At 37.7% G+C, this 25,378-nt stretch overlaps 1 protein-coding gene and 1 pseudogene across 2 annotated transcripts in view; one reads left to right on the top strand and one right to left on the bottom strand.

The window, feature by feature from the left end:
* Positions 1–4,127: 4,127 nt before the first annotated feature.
* On the bottom strand, positions 4,128–4,221 carry LOC127558471 (uncharacterized; annotated as a pseudogene).
* A 1,017-nt stretch (positions 4,222–5,238) lies between these two features.
* BEND2 (BEN domain containing 2) overlaps positions 5,239–25,378 on the top strand; it is a 59,741-nt gene continuing 39,601 nt past the window's right edge. Inside the window, exons 1-2 of one of the 2 annotated variants that reach the window (XM_051984425.1) lie at positions 5,239–7,808; positions 24,642–24,793. In XM_051984425.1, the coding sequence (XP_051840385.1) occupies positions 7,415–7,808; positions 24,642–24,793 (546 nt within the window). In that variant the 5' untranslated portion in view covers positions 5,239–7,414. The remainder of the gene's footprint in view (positions 7,809–24,641; positions 24,794–25,378) is intronic. The other variant, XM_051984426.1, reaches the window with a different exon arrangement.

Raw genomic sequence — 25,378 nt, 5'->3', positions numbered from 1 at the left:
TCTTATCTTGGTATATGGTGTTAAGTGTGGGTCCATGCCTAATTTCAACAGAAACATTTTCAAAAGGGCAAGGAGAAACGATTACTTTCAGAAGCCCTTTAAATGATGGGCATAATCTAAGGATACAATCAATTAAACTTATACAGAATACTCAATTCTACAGAAAAGAATCAAAAAGATTCTTTAAAATATCAATTAAACAGTAGAAGCAATTAATATTTGAACCAGCAAGGAGCTGCAGTTTGTCAAAAAACTACAACAAATCATCATCTTAATGGGGGGAGAGGGATTAGATTGTCCACATGGTCATCCTTCCCCCATTCCACCTTGCTTCCCCGCCCCAACTTCTCACAGCCAATCTTTTTAGGGTCCCATCATGGGGTACCTCCTTTCCCCTGGCAAATGGCCAATTCACTAGGGATTTGTGCTTTTTTGTTCCCCATTTCCAGAAAGCTATTTTCCTCTCTCTTCTACCTTCTCTCACATCATCCTGTCTCATCTCTATCTCTCTCCTTCCAATGCTTACTTGCTCAAACCTTCTCCAACATTCTTTAAACACTCCCAAACCAATACTAGATGCTCCATTTAAACTATTAATTGCTTCTGCAAATCAATCTTTCTTGTCCCTTGTCTTTTAAATCACTTTTTAAAAAACCTTTTAAAACCAAATTTCATAAAACTTAATATATATACCCAACAGAGTATAGTTTACAAATTACCCAATGCTTCTACAAAGAAACATATCATCTAAGTTGGGAGATACAAATATGACCTCCCTAGATAAGCTACTGGCATTTTGTTTTAATAACTTATATTTCAACTTAAAATCCAATCAAATACAGCTTTAAATTCCCAGTAATATAAAACTGCTTTTCCTATCATATTTCAAATAATGAATTTCTCTCTGGCCCCACATGGCCATTATTCCCAATGGACTTTTCCTAAGCCCCAACTTTTACTAGTGTTGAAGCCTTTAGAAAAGTCAGACCTTTCTTTACCTAGAGACATGTTAACAGAACTTCACTTCAACAAGTTCTTAAGATCTTACATTCAAAGATAACTAAATCTAGCCTGCAGGCAAATAAAATTATTTCCCACAATTTAAAACCATCCTAAAGTCCCTAACCAGATGTTTTCTCCAGCCAGAGTTCAAAGCAATCAGTGTAAACTCTGGAGGTCTCCTCCAGAGACCTTATCTAGGGTAGCTCTATCCAAGCCACACCTGAATTTAAATTATCGGAGCGCCAGTTTTTAAAAGTTTAAGATCACAAATAAATTTCATACTAAGTACAATTGCAACATTGAAACAGTCAATTCTCAAATTCCTTAATTTAGCAGAGCTCTGAACCAAACAATTCACAAATAAGTGACAGACAAGTCACATAACAGACATGGACATGAGACTATGTAGTCAAAAACATGTAGCACACAGACCAAGGGCTAAAATGGAAATTTTAGAATAGCCTCTGAGGGAAGTTGTCAGTTCCCAAGTTTTTCCTTCCAGAGTCCAAACGGAGTTTTTTTGTTTTTTTTGTTTTTAGTCAGATGGTGTCTTTAAAAAAACATCCAGATTTATATTCTGGAATGCCCAGAATCATGCCAACTGGCACATAGAACCAGATGTGTCTTAGGCACCAGGTAGTGACCCCTGTGTCCAGAATTCACCACACCCAGAATTTATGCCCATCAGCATTTCATTATTCTGGGAATCCAGATGCTAGCACATACAGACAGAATAGAACAGGTCTTAAGACTTCCAGACTTCCATACTTACTCTCCTGTGGCCGAAATGGAGGTGTCTACTGTCAGGCACAACTGTGGCTGGAAACTGCTCTCTTTCCTGGAAGCTCTGGAAAAAAAAAAAAATCCAGAGGGCTGGCCTCTCCAGGCCAAGAATTCAGATTTCCAGCCACCCTGATGCCCAAGGAGGAGACCTGAAAGTCTCTTATCTCTAATCCTGCTCATTTTCTAACATCTTGGTGGGAAGCCTCCAAAATGTAATGCTGGAGAAACTGAGGCAAGATAGAGATTACAGAGTATTTAATGATTTATTTAAAGGGAGAGATGGCAGGCGTGGAGTTAGGGTACTGAGAGTGGGAACAGGACTCTGACAGGGTGGGTGAGCTCCCTGGAGATGGGGAGAGGCATCTTGGGATGGGGAAAGGCATTCTGATATCCTAAAACATAAGATCTTTTATCCTTATCAAATCTGATAAAGAGGAAGGAGAGGTTCTGCAGGACTGAGTTTTAAGCTGAAACTGACTGGGTCAGGATAATTAGGGAGACTGAGTCAGAACAATAAAAGAGAACTGTGGCATAACAGTGCATATATCTATTTGAAATGTAGAATATTAATTGGAAAAGTCTTGATACTGCAATGAGAGGCAACATAAGATTTTTTCCTATGGAACATTTGTAATGCTTCACGATAGATTATAATGTACATGACCACTGATCATAGTTTTCAGACAGTATGACATTTGCACTGTAAAAACACAAATGTTTGTAACATTTTGGTCATATAATTACCTAACTGTTAAGATATAATTACAGGGTAACAGAAAGGAAAAAGGAGCTACTGTGGGGCAGTATACAGAATGTAAATTAGGGTGTACATATGTATTTGAATAATTGTTGGAAATGCATTTGAACTGGAATAGTATCCTTGTGGAAATTGGAAACAACTTAATTTCAGGTTGAAAAATATGCAAGAATATGTTGCACTTATTCAGGAATGATCAGAATTTGTTGTAATTGCTGCATGGACACCAAAATTGTAGTGCATATATGATCATGAGAGTTTTGTATCGCTAAGAAACAAACCTATAATATTCCAAACATGCCTATGCTTGTTTTCACAGAGAAGCAATACATTTGTAACATAATTTGGCAATTATTTACTGTCTAAAGCAACATTAAAGAATCTCAAAGGATTTGTCAATCACTAAATGCGAACTACTGGTCTAGAGACTCATTCCAATTAATAATCAAAAATTTACTGAGTACTTATTAAGGTGATATGAGGGAGAAAGAATATCTGAGAAGTCCAAAGGTCAAAGCAGACAGGTTTATTGCTCTTAACTTCTATTCCTCCAGGATGTACCACTTCATGAGAAATATTCGGGCATTTTATAGTGTCTTTAATCAATTTGGGGAGAGTGGAATAAAATTAAATCATTCCAAAGCAGAAAAATACCACTCCTATTCATTCTCTCTCTCTCTCTCTCTATATATATATATATACATATATATGCACATATATATATATGTATATATACATACACACACATATATATATTATAGAAAATATATAAATTCTATGTTGTACAAATACGCACCTATTTTAACATTATAATATGTGTGTGCCCATATAAGATATGTATATCTTCGCAAGCTATGAAAAGTGTTTAGACTTATTTAGGGAGAGGCATGGATAGTTATCTCTAGAGTCTGACTCATCCTTCTCCATGGGACAAAAGGGCCATAAAACTGGGTGCTCTTTTCTTATTACTCCAAAGGAGTAATGAATCAGAATTCTATCTGCTCCCTCAAACATTGCTGTTATAGGATTATAATAGAACAGTAGTCATTTCAGGGGTTGATAGTCTTTAGGTTATACTTTTCAAACAAAATCAATATGCTGCTTCTTTGCTTTCATAATTATCTAATAGGTAATCTAATTTGACATTCCATTAATGTATAATCGGCACTAGACCAAGGGATAAGAAAAGAGATTAAGTTTAACTGTTGAGATTTTCTTTTTTAATGTACCTCTGCTTTTCTTCACCTGCCTTTGGTGGACATTTTATCTTCTTTACCATAATCTAAGGCAGACATGTTAAATATATAGTATATATATACACACATACATGCACACACACACACACACATATATATATATAGTTATAACATCCCTGAGACCTGAATCAGATTAAAATGTAATTATGAAACATTTAACAAAAAAAGTTTCAATAGAATACAGATGATATTAAAGTGGCTTTCTAGTCAGTATTTGGTCTACATTTAGTGATCCCTATTTTTATTTCCGTTCAACATTACTGCTAAGGGAATACATTTACATTTTTTTAAGAAGTCAACATTGTGTTATTTTTTATTTCAAATTCTCTAAAAATATGGATTACCTTATGAATTTAAATGTCATTCTTGCAGAGGGGCCATGCTAATCATATGTTCTAATTTTAGTATACATGTGCAAGCAATAGTTTCCTTTTTTAGGGATATATCATCACTCTTTTAATGCTTAAATTTGTTGAAAATTCCTCCCCACAAAAATTTTCTTTATATTTACAGAACTAGATTGGTCAGAATTTCTGGAAACGTAGAGCTTAAGATTTAATACTATTTCAGGCCTATGTTCCTCAATTGTTGATCAATTGAGTTTTCATGGAGGAATGATATCACAAGGAGACTCATCCTCCAGAGTATTAGATATTGCCTAACATTTAGCATATGAAACTGATGGAAGCAAGGCAAATTGGCCATAAGGTAGGTTTAAGCTACCTGGCTTAACCACTTCTTTCATGATTTCTTCTCATTTTTCTTCTTTCTCAGATTCTGATTCCTATTTTATTTATGGTTGCTTATGGTTTCTTGATGCTATGAGCAGAACATTTCCCAAGTGAATAGGATCTCAATCCAAATTTCTCACTTTATAATTATCATTTCCTACCTGATTTCTCTCCTATGCTTCAAAATCTTCAGAAACTCATCATCCTATAAATACCAACTATGAAACTTAGACCTCCCCAGTACCTCTGCCTTTGGGGCATTTCCATCCCTCTGAATGGAGAAAGTAGAGGAGAGCCATAACAGCTCATCTGAGATTGCCCACCATTTAAAAGGGGATTCATTGTTTTCACCTCATCATTCCTACCCACGCTCCCCAAATGTTCTCCTGGGCTACATAATTTCCAGTAACTTATTATCCTACAAGATGAAATCAAGTCTACAATTCACGTCTCCTCCTATCATTTCCCACCAGGGCTGCAGGACTTCATTATGCCCCCATATCTGATACAGTGATTTGCACTTCCTTCTCCACCTCTTTCAGCTTCTTTTTTATTTGCTCTCTCATTAGATTGTGAGCTCTTTAAAAACTAGAATAGTGTCATCCTTTTCTTTTGTATCCCCAGTACTTAAGGGAATGCTTAGCACACTATAGATGTATAATGAATTTCTATTAACCCTAACTCAGTAGAATGTAAAATTAACGACAGAGACTTCTTTATTTTTGGATTCTCATTACATCATACAGTGCCTTGTTCACAATAGACAATTAAAACTGATATCCAGGGAGGTAGTGCCTTGACCACAGTCAGTGGCAAAACCAAAAGGTAACTGATTTCACTGAACACATATTGAGCTGCTTTCATATCATAGTTCTTATCTGCTCCCCTCCACCCCCCTTTCTTTTCCTTTTAAAAAAATTAAATTTTTTTTTTCTGATTATACATGTACATTATTTTCTTTAAAATACTCATTTCTTTATGAATCATGTTGGGAGCGAAAAATCAGAACAAAAGGGAAAACCACAAAAGAAAAAAAAAGCAAATGTAGCATATGTCAATTTACATTAATTCTACAGAGTTTTCTCTCTGGATGTAAATGGTATTTTCTATCCAAAGTTTATTAGGATTGCCTTGAATCACTGAATCACTGAGAACCAAGTCTTTCATAGTTGATCATCGCACAACCTTGTAGTTACTGTGTATACTGTATTGTTGGTTCTACTTGTTTTGCTCAGCATTAATCCATGTAAATCTTTCCAGACCTTTCTAAAATCAGCTTGTTCATCATTTTTTTAATAGAACAACAATATTCCATTACTTTCATATACCATAACTTATTCAGCCATTTTCCAATTAACGGGCATCTATTCGCTTTTCAATTCTTTGTCACCATAAAGAGAGCCGCTATATATATTTTTTGCACATAGGGGCCTTTCCCCCTCCTTTATGATTTCCTTGGGATATGGAATCAGTAGCAGCACTGCTGGCTCAAATGGCATGCACAAATTTCTAGTCCTTTAGGCATAGTTCCAGGTGCTCTCCAGAATGGTTGCAACATTTCACATCCATCCACCAACAATGCATTAGTATCCCAGTTTTCTCATATCCCCTCCAACATTTATCCTTATCTTTTCCTGTCATTTTAGCCAATCTGAGAGGTATGAGGTGGTACTGCAGAGTTGTTTTAATTTGCATTTCTCTGATCAATAGTGATTTAGAGCATTTTTTCATATGACAATAAGTATTAATTTCACCATCTGAAAATTGTTCATATCCTTTGAATCAATTGACTTGTAGTCTTCCAAATTTTTAGAAATGAGGCCTTTATCAGAGACAATGGATATAAAGTTTTTTTTTCCCCCCCAGCTTTTTACTTTGTACTTCCCTTTTAATCTTGTTTGTGTGCAAGACCTTTTTAATGTAATTGAAGTGTCCACTTTGCTTTCTAGTTCTTTGATCTTTGATCATAAATTCCTCTCTTCTCCAAAGATCTGATAGGTAAACTATTCCTTCCTCTCCTTCTTTGCTTATGGAGCAAACTTTCTTTTCCTTTTCCATAATTACTTCCTATCATTCTGGGAAGCGGTGATAAAAAAAAAAAAAAATGTTTTTTACAAACGAGGTGCTTATTAAATGCTTATTGGGAGTCATGAAAAATCAGTTTTTGGCTTCCTATTTTTGTTTACTTAGCTGAGGGAAAATAGGATTGGGTCAAGGATAATTAAGTGCACAATAATAATAATATTTATACTGTGCCACCTAGCTACATGGAGTTTTATAAAAGGGGAGGCGGGGTGCTGTTTGTTGAGCTTTTCCATTGGTTTGGCTTTGAACTTGTTTGCATTATGGGAATTCACTTCTTCCTATTTATGACATTAAAGTTAGTATGGATGGAAAAGGAGGAAAGTTGTTTCACCCCGACTTGCTTGCTACTCGAGGTGGAAGGAAGGCAGGAAGAGTAGGTTACTCAATCTGCATAAACGCTACTAAGCAAAGGATACAAAAGGAAGTAGCAGGAAGGGAATGAGTCAATCTCAACCTGCTTAACTAAGCAGCAACAGGGCAAGAGGCACTTTCTGCTTCCGTTTGGGCTTCCGCCCGTGCCCGGAGGGTACTGTTCTAACTGGGAGCCATTGCGCAGCCGCAGAAATTTAAAATAGTTTGATATTCTCGTTGCCTGTCTAGTCCCTTCCGTTTCAACGCCATCTTCCATCCCCACCCACCTGTGCCAAGGGAAACCCGAGCCCGCGGCAGCGCAGAGACTGAGCCAGAGTGGCAGAACACACAGTGCCAGGGTCTAGACATGTCTGAGGAGCAAGGTAAAGCAGCGTTGCAAGCTTCTCATTAATTGGGGGGGTGCTTTTCTCCTGGCCCGCTGCAACCTAATGGAAGGAAAGGAAAACGCTCTGTCATCATTCCTAACGGCCCTCAGGAAACGCTTAGAAAGGAGCTCTCTCGATCCCACCCCTTTCTTCGGCACTACTCTGGATTGGCCAGCCCACGAAAGAGGGTGTGTCGCGGCCGCCAATTGGTCAGGAGTATCGTCTATTGTTTTGTGGGGTCTCAAGCTCAAATCCTTTTTCCTTTCAACCCCCTTAGTCCTCCCTCTCCCTTTCCCTCTTGGTACTCCGAGGGTTTGGGAGGAGCGGGTGAGACCCGGAAGAAAGACCGGGACCGCGGGGAGGGAAGTAGAAGTGCGCTTGCGCACGCGGTGTTCTCGGGGCTTCACACTCTCGATTCGCGAGGAAATGAGGAAAGGGCTGGGCATGGGGCGAACCCGTAAGTAGTGACTAATAAAGGGCGACTGGTACTAGGTTCTCTGGCCCCAGTGCTTGGTGCATTCGATCAGTTCGTGCTTCCATTTAATCAAATGCCCCTTGACAGGTGGCGGGCTCTGTTTGGGCTCCCAGGGCGAAAACCCTTTGTGAACGTCCGGGAAGAAGCATTTTCCGAGGCCATGGCTCGGAACCTTTTTGTGTGTCCTGGACTCCGCTGGAGCCCTGCGGAACCTTCCTCAGAATCATTCAAGTTGCCAAGCATTTATTAATTGCCTAGTAGGTGCCGAGCAGTCTGGTGCTAAGTGCCTGGAAGACAAAGCCAGGTTCCCTAAAATCGTTTTTAGATGATACATTAACATGACCGAGGAAACTGATCGTGAAACACACTTAGATTAACACCCATTTATTAAGCATCTACAACGTGCCCAGGAACTGTGCTAAGTACTAGGATCTAAGAAAGGCCAAAAAAAATTTTAAATGCATAATATGCAAGAGAATTATAAAGGAAATCCATCCTGGTGAAATATATTTAAGTCTATTAACATTTAGAAGCACATAATCCTTTGGTAATCACTCTGCTAGGTACTGAGATATATAAAACATCATATAAATTTTAGTTATTATTGGAATTGGCCTTGTAGTTCAGTGTTGTCAAATTAAAATAGAAATGAACCAGTGAACTTTACATATGGGCTGCATATTGACAAAACTATATAATAACATTATGTTCTCTTTTATATTTGTTAACTATATCCTACTTACATTTTTAAAGGGTTTGAGCCACAGTTGAGAATGTCGTTTGACTTGGTGTTTGACACCTCTTTTACTGTGCCACTAAGTGCTAGGGATATAGAGACAAAAAAATAAAGTTTTATCTCTGATCCAGTCCAGTCCAAAATTTTGAAGATAAGAAAAATAAGGTGGTGGGAAGTGAAGTCCCCCATGAGAAGTGTCAATCAGAATTTGAACTCATGATTCTAAATCTAGGGCTCTTTTCCCTGAATCATGCTGCCTTTTGTTGAGAACAAAAAACGGAAATTTATATACCTTTTATTTTACTATCTTTCTTTGGGTGACCAAGTGTGATTTTTCAGGGACTATGATGGTTCCATTGTTAATATAGTGGAAGAATGTTAATGTTAAAATGAAGAGATTTTGTTTTCAGGAAGAAGCATGGGGTCATTAAAAATTTTGTATAATTTCCCAGAGGTTATCCAGCCTTCTCTCTTCCTTCTATTCAATTATGGATGTGGTCCAATGTTCAATTGTGGTATATTTCCAAAATGTATGTATTGGTCAGTAAAATCAATGGGATATCCTTCCAATTAACTATAATCTGGCCATTATATATTCTTCATCCATTTATTTTTGTTTTCCCCTTTGTGAATACTTTGACTTATTTGAGTCATTATTGATTGTATTTAGGAGGTTCAATGTTCTGGGGCTTGATGTACAGACAACACAGGGTTTTATACAAACAAAAATTTCTTCATCATTCCACCTTTGTCATTTAAATAGTTGTGAGACTTTGGGCAAATCAATTTATCTCATCTGTGGGCCTCAATCTACTTTATGAAATAATATTAGACTAGATGATCTATAATGACCTTTCTAACCTCAAATCCTTGATCCTAACTCTAGGAAATTAGTTTTTGTGTCATTTGGAATTGTATGAATTCCTCATCTGCCTACATCAGTGGTTCTCACTGGGTCTCAAATCCTCAGTCTTCACATTTGTTTTATTTCCTTCTCCTCCCTATTTGGTTTAGGGAAGGTTAGAGAATAGTAGCTCTAGTCTCAGAAGCACTAAGTCACTTCCTTCATCAGTCCTGGTAAAGTAAAATGTTAGGGTGGGAGATGGAATAGAAGAAGACAGGAAGATGATAATTTTAGATGCCCAGAAACATTTCTTTGCTACCAACTGAAATATTCTGTTTATGTAATTCTCCACAACAAAGAATATCATACAATTCAGGGAGGAGGGGAGAGGAAGAAACTACATGTTGTAGCCCCTATTAAAATTGATGCCACTTAAATTCCAGGAGCTGTTTAGAGTTCTTTATTTCAGTTTTCCAGTACTCTGCCTTAGATTTGGATGTTGTTTAATAAATATTAGGGCAGTTAGGTGGCACAGTGGTTACAGTGACAGAACAACCTTCAGGAAGATTCATCTTTTTGAGTTCAAATTTGACTGCAGACATTCACTAGCTGTATGACTCTTGGCAAGTTACCTAACTCTGTTTATCTTAGTTTCCTCATCTATAAAATGATCTGGAGAAGGAAATGACAAATCACTCTTGTATCTTTCCCAAGAAAACCCCAAATGGGTTCATGAATAACAACAGCAACAATAAATACTGAGTGATTAAAGATTCTTCTGTAATTTTAACATATGTAAGAGATATACTTTGTTTTGAGTAGAGCTTTTGCTTTTCCTAATCTGATGAAGCAAAAAGTCCCAGCAGTGGGCTTTTGTATTCTCTGCACCTTTTAGTTGATTTTATTACTAGAAAGATAAGTTCTGTTATAGAATATCATGTATAAAAGCCTAGTTGTTTCCTTCTCCTGTTTTCAACGACACTCCCGATAAATCCATGAATTATTCTCATAAAGTTTCATAAAGATGAGAAAATATACACGAATCAATACTTGTCAATACCCTCTTAATTACTTTTTTTGAGTAATAATGACCTTCATGATTCTTTCCTGTCATTTGCTGTTGTTCCTGGTTTCAGAAATCCCAAGAATGCTTTGTGCCCTTAATATTGTGCTGCCTCCAGGACATGCTTTCTATAAATGTATATGTCATTTTTACTTCATTTGGCAGTACTCCAGGGACTATGATATTCAAATGTGATGATTTCGTAGTTACAGATAATGAAAATGATTAACTAAAGAAATCTTGATATTTCTTTTCCATTTTTGATCACTGTTGTCCTCTTCTTCCAGAGTTAGGTTTCTGGCCACTCTGCAAATTTGTATCTTCCTCTACTACTGCTTGCTATTTAAATCCAATTCTTTTCTCAATTTGTCACAGGAAAGGTCTGAATATATAGTATAGTATTTGGGAACTATCTCTTTAGAGTTGATAATTGAATTCTTGGGAGCTGTTAAAATCACTACTAGGGAAAAATGTAGAGAGAGAAGAGAAGGCCTAGATATGAGGATATATCCATAGTGTGAAAGATTTCAATGCTGATCTACTCTGGAGCATAAGAAAGAAGAGGCAGATAGGTAGAAGAAGAAACAATAACTTTAGGAAAACTGAAGGATCTATTTAGGAAGGAGCAATCAAAAGTATCAAATGATGCCAAAAGCTTAAGGATAATATTTGAGAAAAGGCCATCAGCAACTAATTGTTCATTGGTACTGAATAGAGCAATTTCATTTGAATGTTAAGATTGGTATAAATATTTTTGTACATAAAGGATATTTACCTCTTTCTTTGATGTCTTGGGAACATAGGACTAGTAGTGGTGTAGCTGAATCAACATGTCCAACTAAGTAACTTTTTTGGGCATAGTTCCAAATTGCTTTCAGATTTGGAAATCAGACTTCAGGGTTTTGAGAATTAAATAAGAGGAGAGGAAATAGGGGTAAAAAGAATAGACAGGGTTTGGTCTTTTCCAGTGCTGAGGTTATATGATTGTACAGTATTTTTAAAAGTCAAAATATTAAGATCCTATGATTATATGAGTATTTTACCATTACTATACTACCACTTATATCTAAAATTTAGCTTCTATTTTTATAACTGACATTAAAATATACTTGTGCAGTGATAACTTGAATCAATCTATTTAGTAAATACTTTAAGTTTCGCAATGTTCCATAACATGACAAAGAAATTGTAGCATTGTAATTGCTAGATAAATCATTTTAGATAATATAGCATCCAAGCTTCCTTGTCTTTTCTTTTCTTAGATTGTTATTATAAATCGTGTAGAAAAAGATGAATCTATAGTAATTGAAAATTCAGAAATTAACGATCATGAAAAGGGACATTTTATAAAAAGCTTGTTGATTCTAAAACACAATTCTAAAGGTTACAGTGATGATTAATACTACAAGTTTCAAATCCCACATGGCATTTATATCAAAGTTTTTTCTTTCTTTCTTTTTATAATTTAATAATAACTTTATATTGACAGAATCCATGCCAGGGTAATTTTGTTTTTTTTTTTTTTTACAACATTATCCCTTGCACTCGTTTCTGTTCAAATTTTTCCACCCCCTTCCCTAGATGGCAAGCAATCCTATATATGTTAGATATGTTGCAGTATATCCTAGATACAATATATGTTTGCAGAACCGAACAGTTCTCTTGTTGCACAGGGAGAATTGGATTCAGAAGGTAAAAATAACCCGGGAAGAAAAACAAAGATGCAGATAGTTCATATTCGTTTCCCAGTGTTCTTTCTTTGGGTGTAGCTGCTTCTGTCCATCATTTATCAATTGAAACTCAGTTAGGTCTCTTTGTCAAAGATGTCCACTTCCATCAGAATATGTCCTCATACAATATCGTTGTCGAAGTGTATAATGATCTCCTGGTTCTGCTCATTTCACTTAGCATCAGTTCATGTAAGTCTCGCCAAGCCTCTCTGTATTCATCCTGCTGGTCATTTCTTACAGAACAATAATATTCCATAACATTCATATACCACAATTTACCCAGCCATTCTCCAATTGATGGGCATCCATTCATTTTCCAGTTTCTAACCACTACAAACAGGGCTGCCACAAACATTTTGGCACATACAGGTCCCTTTCCCTTCTTTAGTATTTCTTTGGGATATAAGCCCAGTAGTAGCATTGCTGGTTCAAAGAGTATGCACAATTTGATAACTTTTTGGGCATAATTCCAGATTGCTCTCCAGAATGGTTGGATTCGTTCACAACTCCACCAACAATGCATCAGTGTCCCAGTTTTCCCGCATCCCCTCCAACATTCATCATTATTTTTTCCTGTCATCTTAGCCAATCTGACAGGTGTGTAGTGATATCTCAGAGTTGTCTTAATTTGCATTTCCAATAATGATTTGGAACACTCTTTCATATGAGTGGTAATGGTTTCAATTTCATCATCTGAAAATTGTCTGTTCATATCCTTTTACCATTTATCAATTGGAGAATGGCTTGATTTCTTATAAATTAGAGTCAGTTCTCTATATATTTTGGAAATGAGGCCTTTATCAGAACCTTTAACTGTGAAGATGTTTTCCCAGTTTGTTGCTTCCCTTCTAATCTTGTTTGCATTAGTTTTGTTTGTACAAAGGCTTTTTAATTTGATGTAACCAAAATTTTATATTTTGTGATCAGTAATGGTCTCTAGTTCATCTTTGGTCACACATTTCTTTCTCGCGGCCAAGATGGCGGAGAGGAGGCATACAACTGTGTAAGCTCTGCGTTTTCTCTCACTATCCATTTCATTACAAGAATTGATGCTTGACTGAAAAAAACCCCACAAATAGTTACAAAGAGAAACCATCCTTGAGATTCGCCAAGAAAGGTCTGTTTTTGCACGAGGGCTAGGACGGTTTTGGATCGGGCGCAGGGTGCCGGCAGGCAGCTCATAGCCGAGCAGACTGGAGAGGGGGTGGGGTGTGATCGCAGCCGTCTATGCGGAGAGAGCTTTGCTACAGGATTGGATACTTTGCCCTGGCAGCAAGTCAGCAGCCTAGCAGAGAAGCTAAAAACACCGGGGCGAAGAATACAACCCCAAACAGCTGGAGTCTCTCGGGACCTGGCCACCCCTACCCCCCCACCCCCCCCAGTGACTCAGCATGCTCTGGGATCTCAGAGCGCAGTCGCCGCACAGTCAGGCTAGTGCCTCGCTGCTGCCCCCGCAGTCTGTAGAGGAAGCTCAGTAACACCACCCAACCCCTCCCCCCAAAAAGCAGTGATTATTAGGGGTGATTCCTTTTTTTCTTTTTGCTAGTTTGTCTTTGATTCTTTGACATAATGAGCAAGAAATTGAAGAGGACTTTAACCCTTGACAGCTTCTATACAGAAAGAGAGCAGACTCTAAATCCTGAGGAGACTAAAAACAGACTTTCTCCAGGTGAATCCCCAAAGGGTGTTCCTCAGCACAGATGAATCTCATAGAAGTAATTAAAAAGGCTTTCACAAGGAAGCTAGAAGAAAAATGGGAAAAGGAGAGGGAGGCTTGGCAAGAGAGTCTGGAGAAGTCATCCCACTCATTTAAAGAGAGATTGGATAAAGAAATAAAATCCTTGAAAAATAGGATTAGTGAACTGGAAACAGAAAATAGCTCTCTAAAAAACAAAACTGGCAAAATGGAAAAAAATTCCATAGAACAAAAGAACTCAATTGGACAATTAGAAAAATATATTTAAAAAGTGAGTGAAGAAAATACTTCATTGAAAATCAGAATTGAACAATTGGAATTGAATGACTCGAGGAGACAAGAAGAATCAGTCAAGCAAATCCAAAAAAAATCAAACAATGGAAAAGAATGAGAAATACCTTCTGGGGAAGACAACAGACCTGGAAAACAGATCCAGGAGAGACAATCTGAGAATCATCGGACTCCCAGAAAAGTATGATGAAAAAAAGAGCCTGGACACTATTTTCCAGGAAATCATCAAAGAGAACTGCCCAGAAGTCATAGGAACAGAGGATAAAATAGACATTGAAAGAATTCATCGATCACCCACTGAAAGGGATCCTAAAATCAAAACACCAAGGAATATAGTGGCCAAATGCCAGAACCCTCAGACGAAGGAAAAAATATTGCAAGCGGCAAGAAAAACCCAATTCAGGTCACCACCCAATCGAGGAGCCACAATAAGGATCACCCAGGATCTGGCAGCATCCACATTAAAGGATTGAAGGGCCTGGAATATGATATTCCGAAAGGCTAAAGAACTTGGTATGCAACCAAAAATAACTTACCCAGCTAGAATGAGCATCTTTTTCTAGGGAAGAAGATGGACATTCAACGAATTAAGCGAATTTCACCTATTTTTGATGAAAAAGCCAGAACTTTACAAAAAGTTTGATCTACAAATATAGAACTCAAGAGAAATCTAAAAAGGTAAAGATTAATCTTGGGAACTATATTTCGGCTGTAAAGATGTATAAAGAATACATGTATACCTTGTTCTAGAAAGTAGATGTGGAAAGGACATTGTACCAGAAAAAGGGTAAAGTGGGGGTACTACATCTCATGAAGAGGCAAAGGAAACTTATTATATCTGAGAGAAAGAATGGAGGGGGATGAATATAGTGGGTATCTTACTGCCTTCAGAATTGGCTTTAAGAGAAAATTTTAGACATATACAAATTTCTTTCTCCTCCCCAAGTCTGAGAGATAAACTATTCTATGTTCCTCTAATTTATTTATAATCTCGTTCTTTATGCCTAGGTCATGGACCCATTTTGATCTTATCTTGGTATATGGTGTTAAGTGTGGGTCCATGCCTAATTTTTGCCATACTAATTTCCAGTTATCCCAGCAGTTTTTATCAAATAATGAATTCTTATCCCAAAAGTTAGGATCTTTGGGTTTGTCAAACACTAGATTGCTATAGTTGACTAGTTCTGTCTTGTGAGCCTAACCTTTTCCACTGATCAACTAATCTATTTCTTAGCCAATACCAAATGGTTTTGGTGACTGCTGCTTTATAATATAATTTTAGATCAGGTACAGCTAGGCCACCTTCATTTGATTTTTTTTTTCATTAATTCCCTTGAGATTCTCGACTTTTTATTGTTCCATATGAATTTTGTTGTTATTTTTTCTCGATCATTAAAGTATTTTCTTGGAAGTCTGATTGGTATAGCACTAAATAAATAGATTAGTTTAGGGAGTATATCAAAATTTTTTCTTGTGAGAATTTTTTTTTTTTTAATGTGGCCAGCATTTCTGATAATTCACTTAAATGCTAGAATCATAAAATCACTCTTACAGGCAAAGGGATTGAGGCCCCTAGAAATGAAATAAATGCTCAGAGTTTTCAATATTATTTTGAATTTCATGCCATTAATTTATTATAGGGAAAGAGTTTGTGCCATTATGTTTTGTTTTGATACTTTAATGATACTTCGCTATTTATATGGATACTTTTTTTATAACCCCACCCACCACATTCTTTTCCATAGTGCCTTTGGATCTTCTGCATTTTTGTCTATGTCCTTCCATATATCTTCTCTATAGGTATGCCAGTATGTGGGAGATTTTCTTCTTGATCTTTTCATTTCTCTAGGATATACTATAGTACTTGGGCTATCCAAATATTATCCTATCTCTCTTATGAAGATGATTCATCCGCTTTTTTTGGTCATATGTCCTTTTTTTAAAATTTTAAAATTTTTTATTTATATAGCTTTTTATTTACAAGATATATGATGGGTAATTTTTTTTTCAGCATTGACAATTGCCAAACTTTTTGTTCTAATTTTTCTTCTCCTTCCTCCCATCCCCTGCCCCAGATGGCAGGTAGACCAATACATGTTAAATTTGTTAAAGTATATGTTAAATATAATATATGTATACATATCCATATAGTTATTTTGCTGTACAAGAAGAATTGGACTTTGAAATAATGTACAACTAACCTGTGAAGGAAAATAAAAATGCAAGCAGACAAAAAACAGAGGGATTGGAAATGCTATGTAATGGTTTACACTCATTTCCCAGAGTTTTTTCTCTGGAAGAGCTGGTTCTATTCATTATCAAACAAATAGAACTGATTTGGTTCATCATTTTATTGAAGAGAGCCACATCCATCAGAATTGATCATCATAATTGTATTGTTGTTGAAGTACATAATTGTTAGAATCCTTACAAAGTGATAAGTCAGTTGCCTAATTTAGCATGGTACTTAGTAAATTCTCTAGCTCACTAATGTCTTTAAATACTCATTGGAGTTCACACTTTTGGGAGATTCACAAATCAGTATTCAGTATGAGATTCACAAGTCAGAAACCCACAATCCCACTCTCTCGGAGGAGGAGTCAACCTTTTACACCGAGCATAAAAAGAGCTTCAGTGAGTCAGTCACAGTTAGTTCAGAAGAAGCCCACTCTCGGAGACGAAGCCAGATTCATTTATCCCATCTCACATCACTGTAGTGGCAGGCTCTCCTCCTTCGCTTCTCCACTGAAAGATAGGCCTCTAAGAAACCTACCTGGGCCCAAGGAAAGAGACGAGACTTGAAAGGAGAAAATAAACGTTTGGATTTTATCAACTGGCTGTATTTGAGGTGATTATTACTCTGAACTGAAATTAAGGCTGACTCCAGAAAACCTCCCCAAGAAACCTGTTCCCAGAGAGAATGATTATATTATATAAAAGAAGAGAACGCCACACATAATGATCTCCTGGTCCTGCTCATTTCACTCATCATCAGTTCATATAAGTCTCTCCAGGACTTTCTGAAATCCTCCTGCTGGTCATTTCTCCATAACATTCATATACCACAATTTATTCAGCCATTCTCCAATTGATGGGCATCCACTCAGTTTCAAGTTTTTGGCCACTACAAAGAGGGCTGCCACAAACATTTTTGCACATACAGGTCCCTTTTCCTTCTTTAAGATCTGTAATGGGCTGAGGCTTGAGTTGATGCACTGAGGTCCCAAGCCCGTGAGGCTAAATAGTAATTGGACCATACTCTATTAATATATAAGCTTGGAGAAAGAATAGCCCCACCCACTCTTTGTGCAAGTCCTGATGTGTTGTATAGTAAATGATGATTTTGGTGGGTGGAGGCAGGGGAATGGAAAAGGAAGGGGAAGGAGAGACTGCTGGCATTGCCATTGCGACAGCTTTTCAGCTCAGGTCTCTCTCTGCTGGCTGGCTTCCTGTCGCAGCTGCCCATATTGCTATCACAATCTTTTTTCACCTCTTCACTTCAATAAAGATTAAAGATTTTCCCCTTAATCTGAATTCCTGACTCAGGCTGATTTTAAATACATGGTCATTACAAAGATCTCTTTGGGATATAAGCCCAGTAGTAACACTGCTGGATCAAAGGTTTGATAGTTTGATAGCTTTTTGAGCATAGTTCTAAATTGCTCTCCAGAATGGCTGGATGCATTCACAATTCCACCAACATTGTACCAGTTTTCCCTTCCCTCCAACATTCAACACTCTTTCCCTGTTATCCTAGCCAATCTGACAGGTGTGTAGTGGTATCTCAGAGTTGTATTAATTTGTATTTCTCTGATTAATAATGACTTGGACCATCTTTTCATATGGTTGTAAATAATTTGAATTTCTTCATCTGAAAATTGTTTATATCCTTTCACCATTTTTTGATGAGGCATTCTTAAATAAAAGTCATTTGTGGTAATGTGCTATAGGTGTTTTTACACTTGACCAATGTAGCTTTTGGAATTATTTGCAATTTTTACTCATCTGAGTGATCTCAGATATCCCCTGTAGACTAATCAGAAGAATATTAATGTTAAAGAGATGTGTTTTTGTTGTAGTGATTAGTTGATAATCTGCCTATCTACATCTTCCCTTTAGTTCTCTATATCCAAGAAAAACAAATAGAATCTCTCCTACATTATTGTTGAGTCTAGATTTAGGGTATCTAAATGAAATTAGGGTTTAGTTGAGGTCTAGTGGCAGGTTTGGGGTACAGGGAGTCAAACAGAGCTCCCCTGCAACCCCTCTGGATTCGGCACAAGGATACGGTGATAAATGGGGTCTAGTAGCTGCGTGAGTCCCCAATAAAGGCATTTATTGGCCGGAGAGCTAGAATAATAAAAGAGATTTGTTATTGGGTTTAGAAGTAAAGAGATAGATGAAGGTAGAGATAAGGAGGGCACCAGCCAGCATCTCCCTTTTATAATGGGAGATTTAGCTCGAGAGACTTTTGGGTGTAGCCCCAAAGTTGGCTCGGATCCGGGTGGGACTAGGACAGGTCTGGATTGGAATTCAAAGGGACCAGGATTTGTGAGTTAAAGGGTAACTTTAGGGTGTTGGGGGGGGGTGTTGGGAATCAAAGATAGGAATCTTTCCCACATCATTCCCCCCTCAAGCAGTTGGAACTTAAATTCATTTAAGAAAAAAGGGCATGGGGCAAAGTCTCTTATTGAGGCAGAATTGAAGATTTTCTCCTTCTAGGATTTTCCAAGTTCGGGGGTCTCCTCTTCTCCCCCCCTCAAGCAGTCACCTCCAAAGGCATGTGGGAAAAAAGGCGCTGATCTCCTCTTAACTGCTTCAAGCTGGCAAGGGTCGTAGAGATTTGGGGATTCATGCCAGGAGGTGAGGTGTGGGGTTTGGGGATGGCAGCAGGGCATCTAAGGGGTGTTTGTCCTGATCAGTCGTTCCCAGTCAGTTATCCCATGTTTTCCAGGCTCAAGGGCAGTTGAGAGTCCAAAGATTGAAGCCCTGCTCTTGGGAGCAGGTTAAAACCAGGGTGTCATTCAGGGTTGAGATGGCCACAGCAGGAGATGCATCAGGTCCCTTCTGTGGGCTGCCTGTAAGAATGCTGATGGCCCATCTAACAAGGAGAAGTAGAAAAAAATGCTGGGAGCAAAAGATTATTTGTCTATAGTAAAAAGTGTTAAGTAGCTTAGAGTTTAGCCCTTTCATTCTTAATTTACAGGAAAGCTAATTTCTCCTGGGGTTGGTTCAGGCTGTGGACTAAGAAGTCCGAGTAGGCAGGAGGCCTTGATATCTAGTCAAGATTAGAATGCAATTTAAGCTCTTAGAAATCTTTTAACTGTGCTGCCTTTAAAAAAAAAAAAATGGTTCCTCAGTAAGCAAAGGTCCTGAGCCTTCCCCCCCATTTTCCCACTCTTATGGGGGAAGGGGTGAAAGGGGTCAGAGGGAGTGTAAAGTATCAGCATTGCCAACCCACCTTACCGGTCCCTAAGGTGTTGGGACTGCCTTGCATAAAAGGGGAAACAGGGCCAGACCCCAATTCCCTCCCAGGGAGCAGGACGCCAGGGGCCAATTCAACTCCTGTGATGTGACGCAGTTTCTCCATTGTTCCTCCTGCTCAAACTCAGGACAGAGACTGGGGTCTCCTCAGACAGTTTCCGGGGCACCTAAAGGCCTAACTCTGGGAGAGATTTGTATTAAAAGGCACCTCTGCTCTGCTCTGAGTGTTTTTTTTCCTCAGGAGGCAGAAGTTGCCCTGAGAAGAAAAGAGCTGAGAGTTTCAGGTTGGAGAGTAAAAAGGTAAACCAACAGCTGTTTTATTAGCAGCAGAGTGGAAGAAACATCGAGTTTTGGACCCGGAAAAAGTTGAGGAGGTGGGTGGGTTCTACGTTTCACTAGGTTGAGTTTTTCAGCTTTAAAAGAAACAAATGTGCTGGGTGTGTTTTGGCTCTGCTCTTGCCTGTGTTAAAGAGACACTTCCTCTCTGTCAGGGAGTTCCTGCCTGAGAGCAGGGCTTTCTGGTAACAGGAAAAAAAAGATTAGAAATGCATTGAGATGCAAAGGAAGGGCCTTTGTCTCTGGAAAGGATTTGGACCGAGAGAATTTCCTCAAGCAAAGCATCTGCTCCCGGAAAGATTTTAGAGGCTAGATTGTGGACAGGTAAAAACTTTTAGTTTTCCAAATCCTTGCAGCCTCTCTCGTATCTATTAGAGACAGAGAGCTAGACAAAAGAAGGCCTTTGGTCAGTCCTCAGCAATTCCTAAAGAATTGTGCCAGAGCTTAGAGTTCCAACAACGACTGCAAGTCGCCCGCTTGAGGACTGCAGTGTCCACTGCAAAATAAGGAAAGAAAAAAGTCTTTTATCTTGTCCAGAGTTCTGGATTTCCTGGTAAGAGTAGAGGCCTTTTCACCTGAAATGCAAGTAGGGTGAGACAGAACACAGATATTCTCCCCACTACCTTTAGAGATAGAGTGAGACAAAAGGAGGAGCTCAAATTCTTCCCGGAAGAATGCTGCCTGAACATCTCAAAACCCAGATTGGTTATGAGTGCCCTGAAAAGGTTGGGGTTTGGTTTGGTTGCCAAATTATCTAGCTTCCGGTGTTCATTTTGTCAGGGAACCAAATGTGAGGTCTAGATTTGGGGTACCTAAATGAAATTACGGATTAGTTGAGGTTTAGTGGCAGGTTTGGGGTACAGGGAGTTAAACAGAGCTCCCCTGCAAACCCCCTGGATTCAACGCAAATGAGGTCTAGTAGTGGCGTGAATCCCCAATAAAGGCATTTATTGGCCTGAGAGCTAGAATGATAAAAAAGGCTTCTTATTGGGTTTGGAAGTAAGGAGATAGGTGAAGGTAGAGATAAGGAGGGCACCAGACATAGGTTCCTCACATGGCTAGCATGTTTGGAATCTGCAAAGACGGGGTCCCAGCATCTCCCTTTTATAATGGGAGATTTAGCTCGAGGGGCTTTTGGGTGTAGCCCCAAAGTTGGTTCAGATCCGGGTGGGGCTGGGACAGATCCGGATTTCTATTGGAATTCAAAAGGACCAGGATTTGTGAGTTAAAGGGTAATTACATTAACTGGGGGGGGGGGGGGGGGGGAGAAGGCAGGGGGGGATTGGGAATCAAAGGTAGGAATCTTTCCCACATTATTATACTCTTGAAAATCCTTGAAGACAGTCAATACTCTTCCCTAAGGCCTTGTTTTTCCAAGCTAAAATAGTTCATCCTTTTCTTTCAACCAGTTTTCACGTGTTTCCTCTCTTTTGCTATCTTCTTCTTAATGTGCTCCATCCTAATAATGTCTTTCCTAAAATGTCGTACCCAGAATGGAGCACTGTACAAAGTATACAGATGTAGTCTGACTAAAGAAAGTTATGGGAGAGTTACTACTTCTTTGAATCTGGACATTCTAATTATATAACCGAAAATTATATTTGCTTTTTTTCTTCTTTGTTGTCAGTACTTAAGTCATCTTGAATGTTTATAATCATATATGTGTGTGTGTGTGTGTGTGTGTGTGTGTGTGTGTTGAAATGATCTAGGTTCTAAACGATTCATTCCTGATGAGACTCTCTCTCTCTCTCTCTCTTTCTCTCTCTCTCTCTATATATATATGTTTAAATGATTTAGGTTCTAAACGATTCATTCCTGATGAGACTCCCAACTATGTTCAGGATCCTTAAAATTTTCTTCTTTTCCTTTTTTCAGTCACCAGTATTACATAAGGGTTCCTGATTGATAAAATTCTTTCGCACTTAGTATGTGTGAGGCTCTTTGCTGCTACTACTGTGGTTGCAAATACAAGCAAGCAAAACATTTTTGTGCTGGCCTATGACTTACAGTTCCTCCTGATCAAGAAGGGGAAGCCCATTTCTTAGAAATCAGCCTCTTTTCTCACAATCTAGCTTCTGACATTATCACTCAAATGAAACAATTCTCTTCAAAGTTATCAATTAATTAATGGGCTTTTCCCCACCTCATTCTTCTTGAAATGAAAACTTGAGAATATTTCTCAAAATTTCAATAACCAATTTTTTTCCAGCCATGAAAACAGATGTTTGGATTTTAGCCTAAAGCTAGCACAAGAAACTGCACTCTAAAAATACCCTTAGAACAAAACAAAAAATGGGAAGGAAAGCGCCAGGCCAGGTCTACTCAGAAGAGTTTCATACTACAAGTGAGATAATTTTAAGGGACCAGTTTCTCAAGATCCCTGAAAGAAGTGAAGAGGGGATCCTCCAACTTGGAAAATCCTGGAAGGAGAAAATCTTCAATTTTGTCTCAATAAGAGACTTTGTCCCATGTCTTTTTCCTTAAATGAATTTAAGTTCCAACTGCTTGAGGGGGGAATGATGTGGGAAAGATTCCTTTCTAGATTCCCATCCTCTCCTAGTTAATAATGTAAATTGCCCTTTAATTCACAAATCCTGGTCCCTTTGAATTCCAATAGAAGATCTGACCTGTTCCCAGCCTCACCCGGATCTGAGCCAACTTTGGGGCTATACCCGAAAGCCCCTCGAGCTAAGTCTCCTATTATAAAAAGGCCACGCTGGGAACCCCTCTTTGCAGAGATTCCAAACATGGTCGCCATGTGAGGACCCTCTGTCCACTGTACCCTCTGTCCAGTGCCCTCCTTATCTCTATCTTCACCTAATAATAAAGCTCTTTTATCAATCTAGCTCTCCGGGCCAATAAATGCTTTTATTGGGAACTAGTGCCGGTACTAGACCCCCTTGCGCCGAATCTGTACCCCAAACCTGCCACTGGACCTTAACCTAATTTCATTTAGGTACCCCAAAGCTAGACCTCAACCGAAGGATTTAGGGAAGGGGTAGGGTAGAGTAGGAGCAAGCACTTGAGGGGAAAAAAAAAAAACAACAACAAACTATTACTGTTGAAGAAAGGTGGTTGGAAAAATATCAGTAACTCCTGACATATATGCCTTTTTCTTTTTCATTTGTACAAAATCAATTTGGCCATAAAAGGTAAGTATACTGAAGTCATCTGTGATGAAAGTGTGAGAAGGGAATAAGTGAGCTTTTGTAAACTATTCCAGAGCACAATTTATGATGACATAATTCCATTCTAGCCAATCTGACTTACTTGCTGATCTCTGTCCATGATACTCCATTTCCTGTACCTGTTTACCTCATAGCTTTTCCTCAGGTCCCCTTAAGTTTAGAATGTTCTCTTTCCTTGTTCTCCTCCTCTCTCCACCCCTCCTCGTGAAGCCCCTTGTTCCTTTCAAGGGTCCACTCAAATTCAAATATCACTTATTCTAATAGATCTTTCCTGATTCTGCAAATGAATACCTTCCTGAAATGCTTTTGTTTATTTATTTTGTTTGTATGCTGTCATTTATATTTCTGTATGCATGTTTCTCTCTAGTAAAATGGAAACTCTTTAAAAGCTGGAATGTTTATATATTTTTTCTTTGAATCTTCAGTGCTTGGTACTTAGTAGGACTTTCATAAATGTTTAATGCATTAAATTGGATTTATCACAGGTTAGAAATTTGAATTAATGTGGTTTTATTACATATTAGAGCACTATCCAAATTCTTGGCCTATGACCATTAAAAAAAAAAGATTACTATGTTGCCATACTTTAGTAGAATTTATGATATTCAAATAGAAAATTTTCAGAATGTCCTTTTTAGAACAGATACTCTCATAGTTATATTTTTCAAAATTATGGCTGTATATAAAGAAAAAGATTATGTTTGTCCTTAAAAGTGTAGATGAGGTAAACTTAAGCAATTTTCCCATTTTAAAGTTTACTTTGAATATAGTTGTATTCTACAAAAAGTCTAAAACAAAACAATTCATTTGAAATATATGTATAAAAATAATTTCAAAAACTATGTTAAATCATCAGGCTAATTTCTCAGAGCATCTCCCAGTCTTTCTCTCCTCAAAGTACAACTTCCCCTTGGTAGCTCCTTCACCTCAGGATTTATACTATAGTAAATTGTAATGTTATTTAAGATATATGTTATTGATTTCTCCTTGATCAAGGATGAATAATATGGCATCATAATTTTAAATGTTTAAATTTTTAATCATATTTATGGTAAATATATCAAGCTAATTTTAAAAAGCACCTCTTTAACAATTACTCTTACTCTAAATTACCACTAGAAAGATATTTTTGTTTTGTCACTTCAAAATAATGACAGTTTAATTTGTGTTGATATACAAAGGGGGGATTAGAACAATTTTCAATTTGGGTTTTATTCAGTTAGACAGATTTAGGTAGTAAATACATAAATCATTTTTTTTTAATGCTTTAAATGAAATTTTTAAAAAATTTTATAATATCTTTTTATTGACAGAACCCATGCCAGGGTAATTTTTTACAACATTATCCCTTGCACTCACTTCTATTCCGATTTTTTCCTCTCCCTCCCTCCATCCTCTCCCCTAGATGGCAAGCAGTCATAAATCATTTTTCTACCTTGAATTTCAGGAGGTGAACATTTATCAGTACTGGGCAACCAAATAGTTTCACAGATAAAACATCCATGTGAAATAAAGCAAAGTGGTCATAACAGAGAGGAAACAGAGTTTCTAGTTTTGCATAAAAGAAGACGGATTGCCTCTTCATTGGAAAATAATACAGTATGTATTTCAAAATTCAAATTTTGTTCTTCCTATTCTTTTTTCATGTGTTACCATGGCCTATTCTGGGTTTGGGTTTGTTTTTTGTTTTCTTGACCTATTATAACAAGTGTAAGCAAGCATCAGTAATTGTGACTTAAACAGAAATGATCTAATTAATTTAGAAAAATAGTTTTTAATTCTTTGGATGGCCCAGAATAAATCATTAAATTTGTCTGAGCTTTAGTTATCTCATCTATTATATGGAAATAATGCCTTCTCTGAATTATTGTGAGATTCAACTAATAATTATATTTGTATTATGTCATTTTAAAATTTACAAAGCACTTTCCTTCACATTTGATTTTCTTCACAACTCTGAGATGGACAGGCAGGATAGGCATGTTACAAGTGAAGATGCCTAAGGTCAGATTAAAGTGGCATTAGAATCCATATTTTCTGATTATTTGTACAATGCCTTTTCCCCCTCTGCCTGACTTAGCACTATTATAGGACTGAAAGTTCTTTCTACATATAAAGGTAGGAGAATCTGAGTTCAGGTGCTTGGTTTCTGCTGTTTCTAACCTATGACAGCATATGCAAGCA

This window comes from Antechinus flavipes, chromosome 3, assembly GCF_016432865.1.
Source record: "Antechinus flavipes isolate AdamAnt ecotype Samford, QLD, Australia chromosome 3, AdamAnt_v2, whole genome shotgun sequence".
NCBI classification, from domain to species: Eukaryota; Metazoa; Chordata; class Mammalia; order Dasyuromorphia; family Dasyuridae; genus Antechinus; species Antechinus flavipes.
Note: the sequence above shows the minus strand (reverse complement) of the source record. Positions and strands in the feature narration are given on the sequence as shown.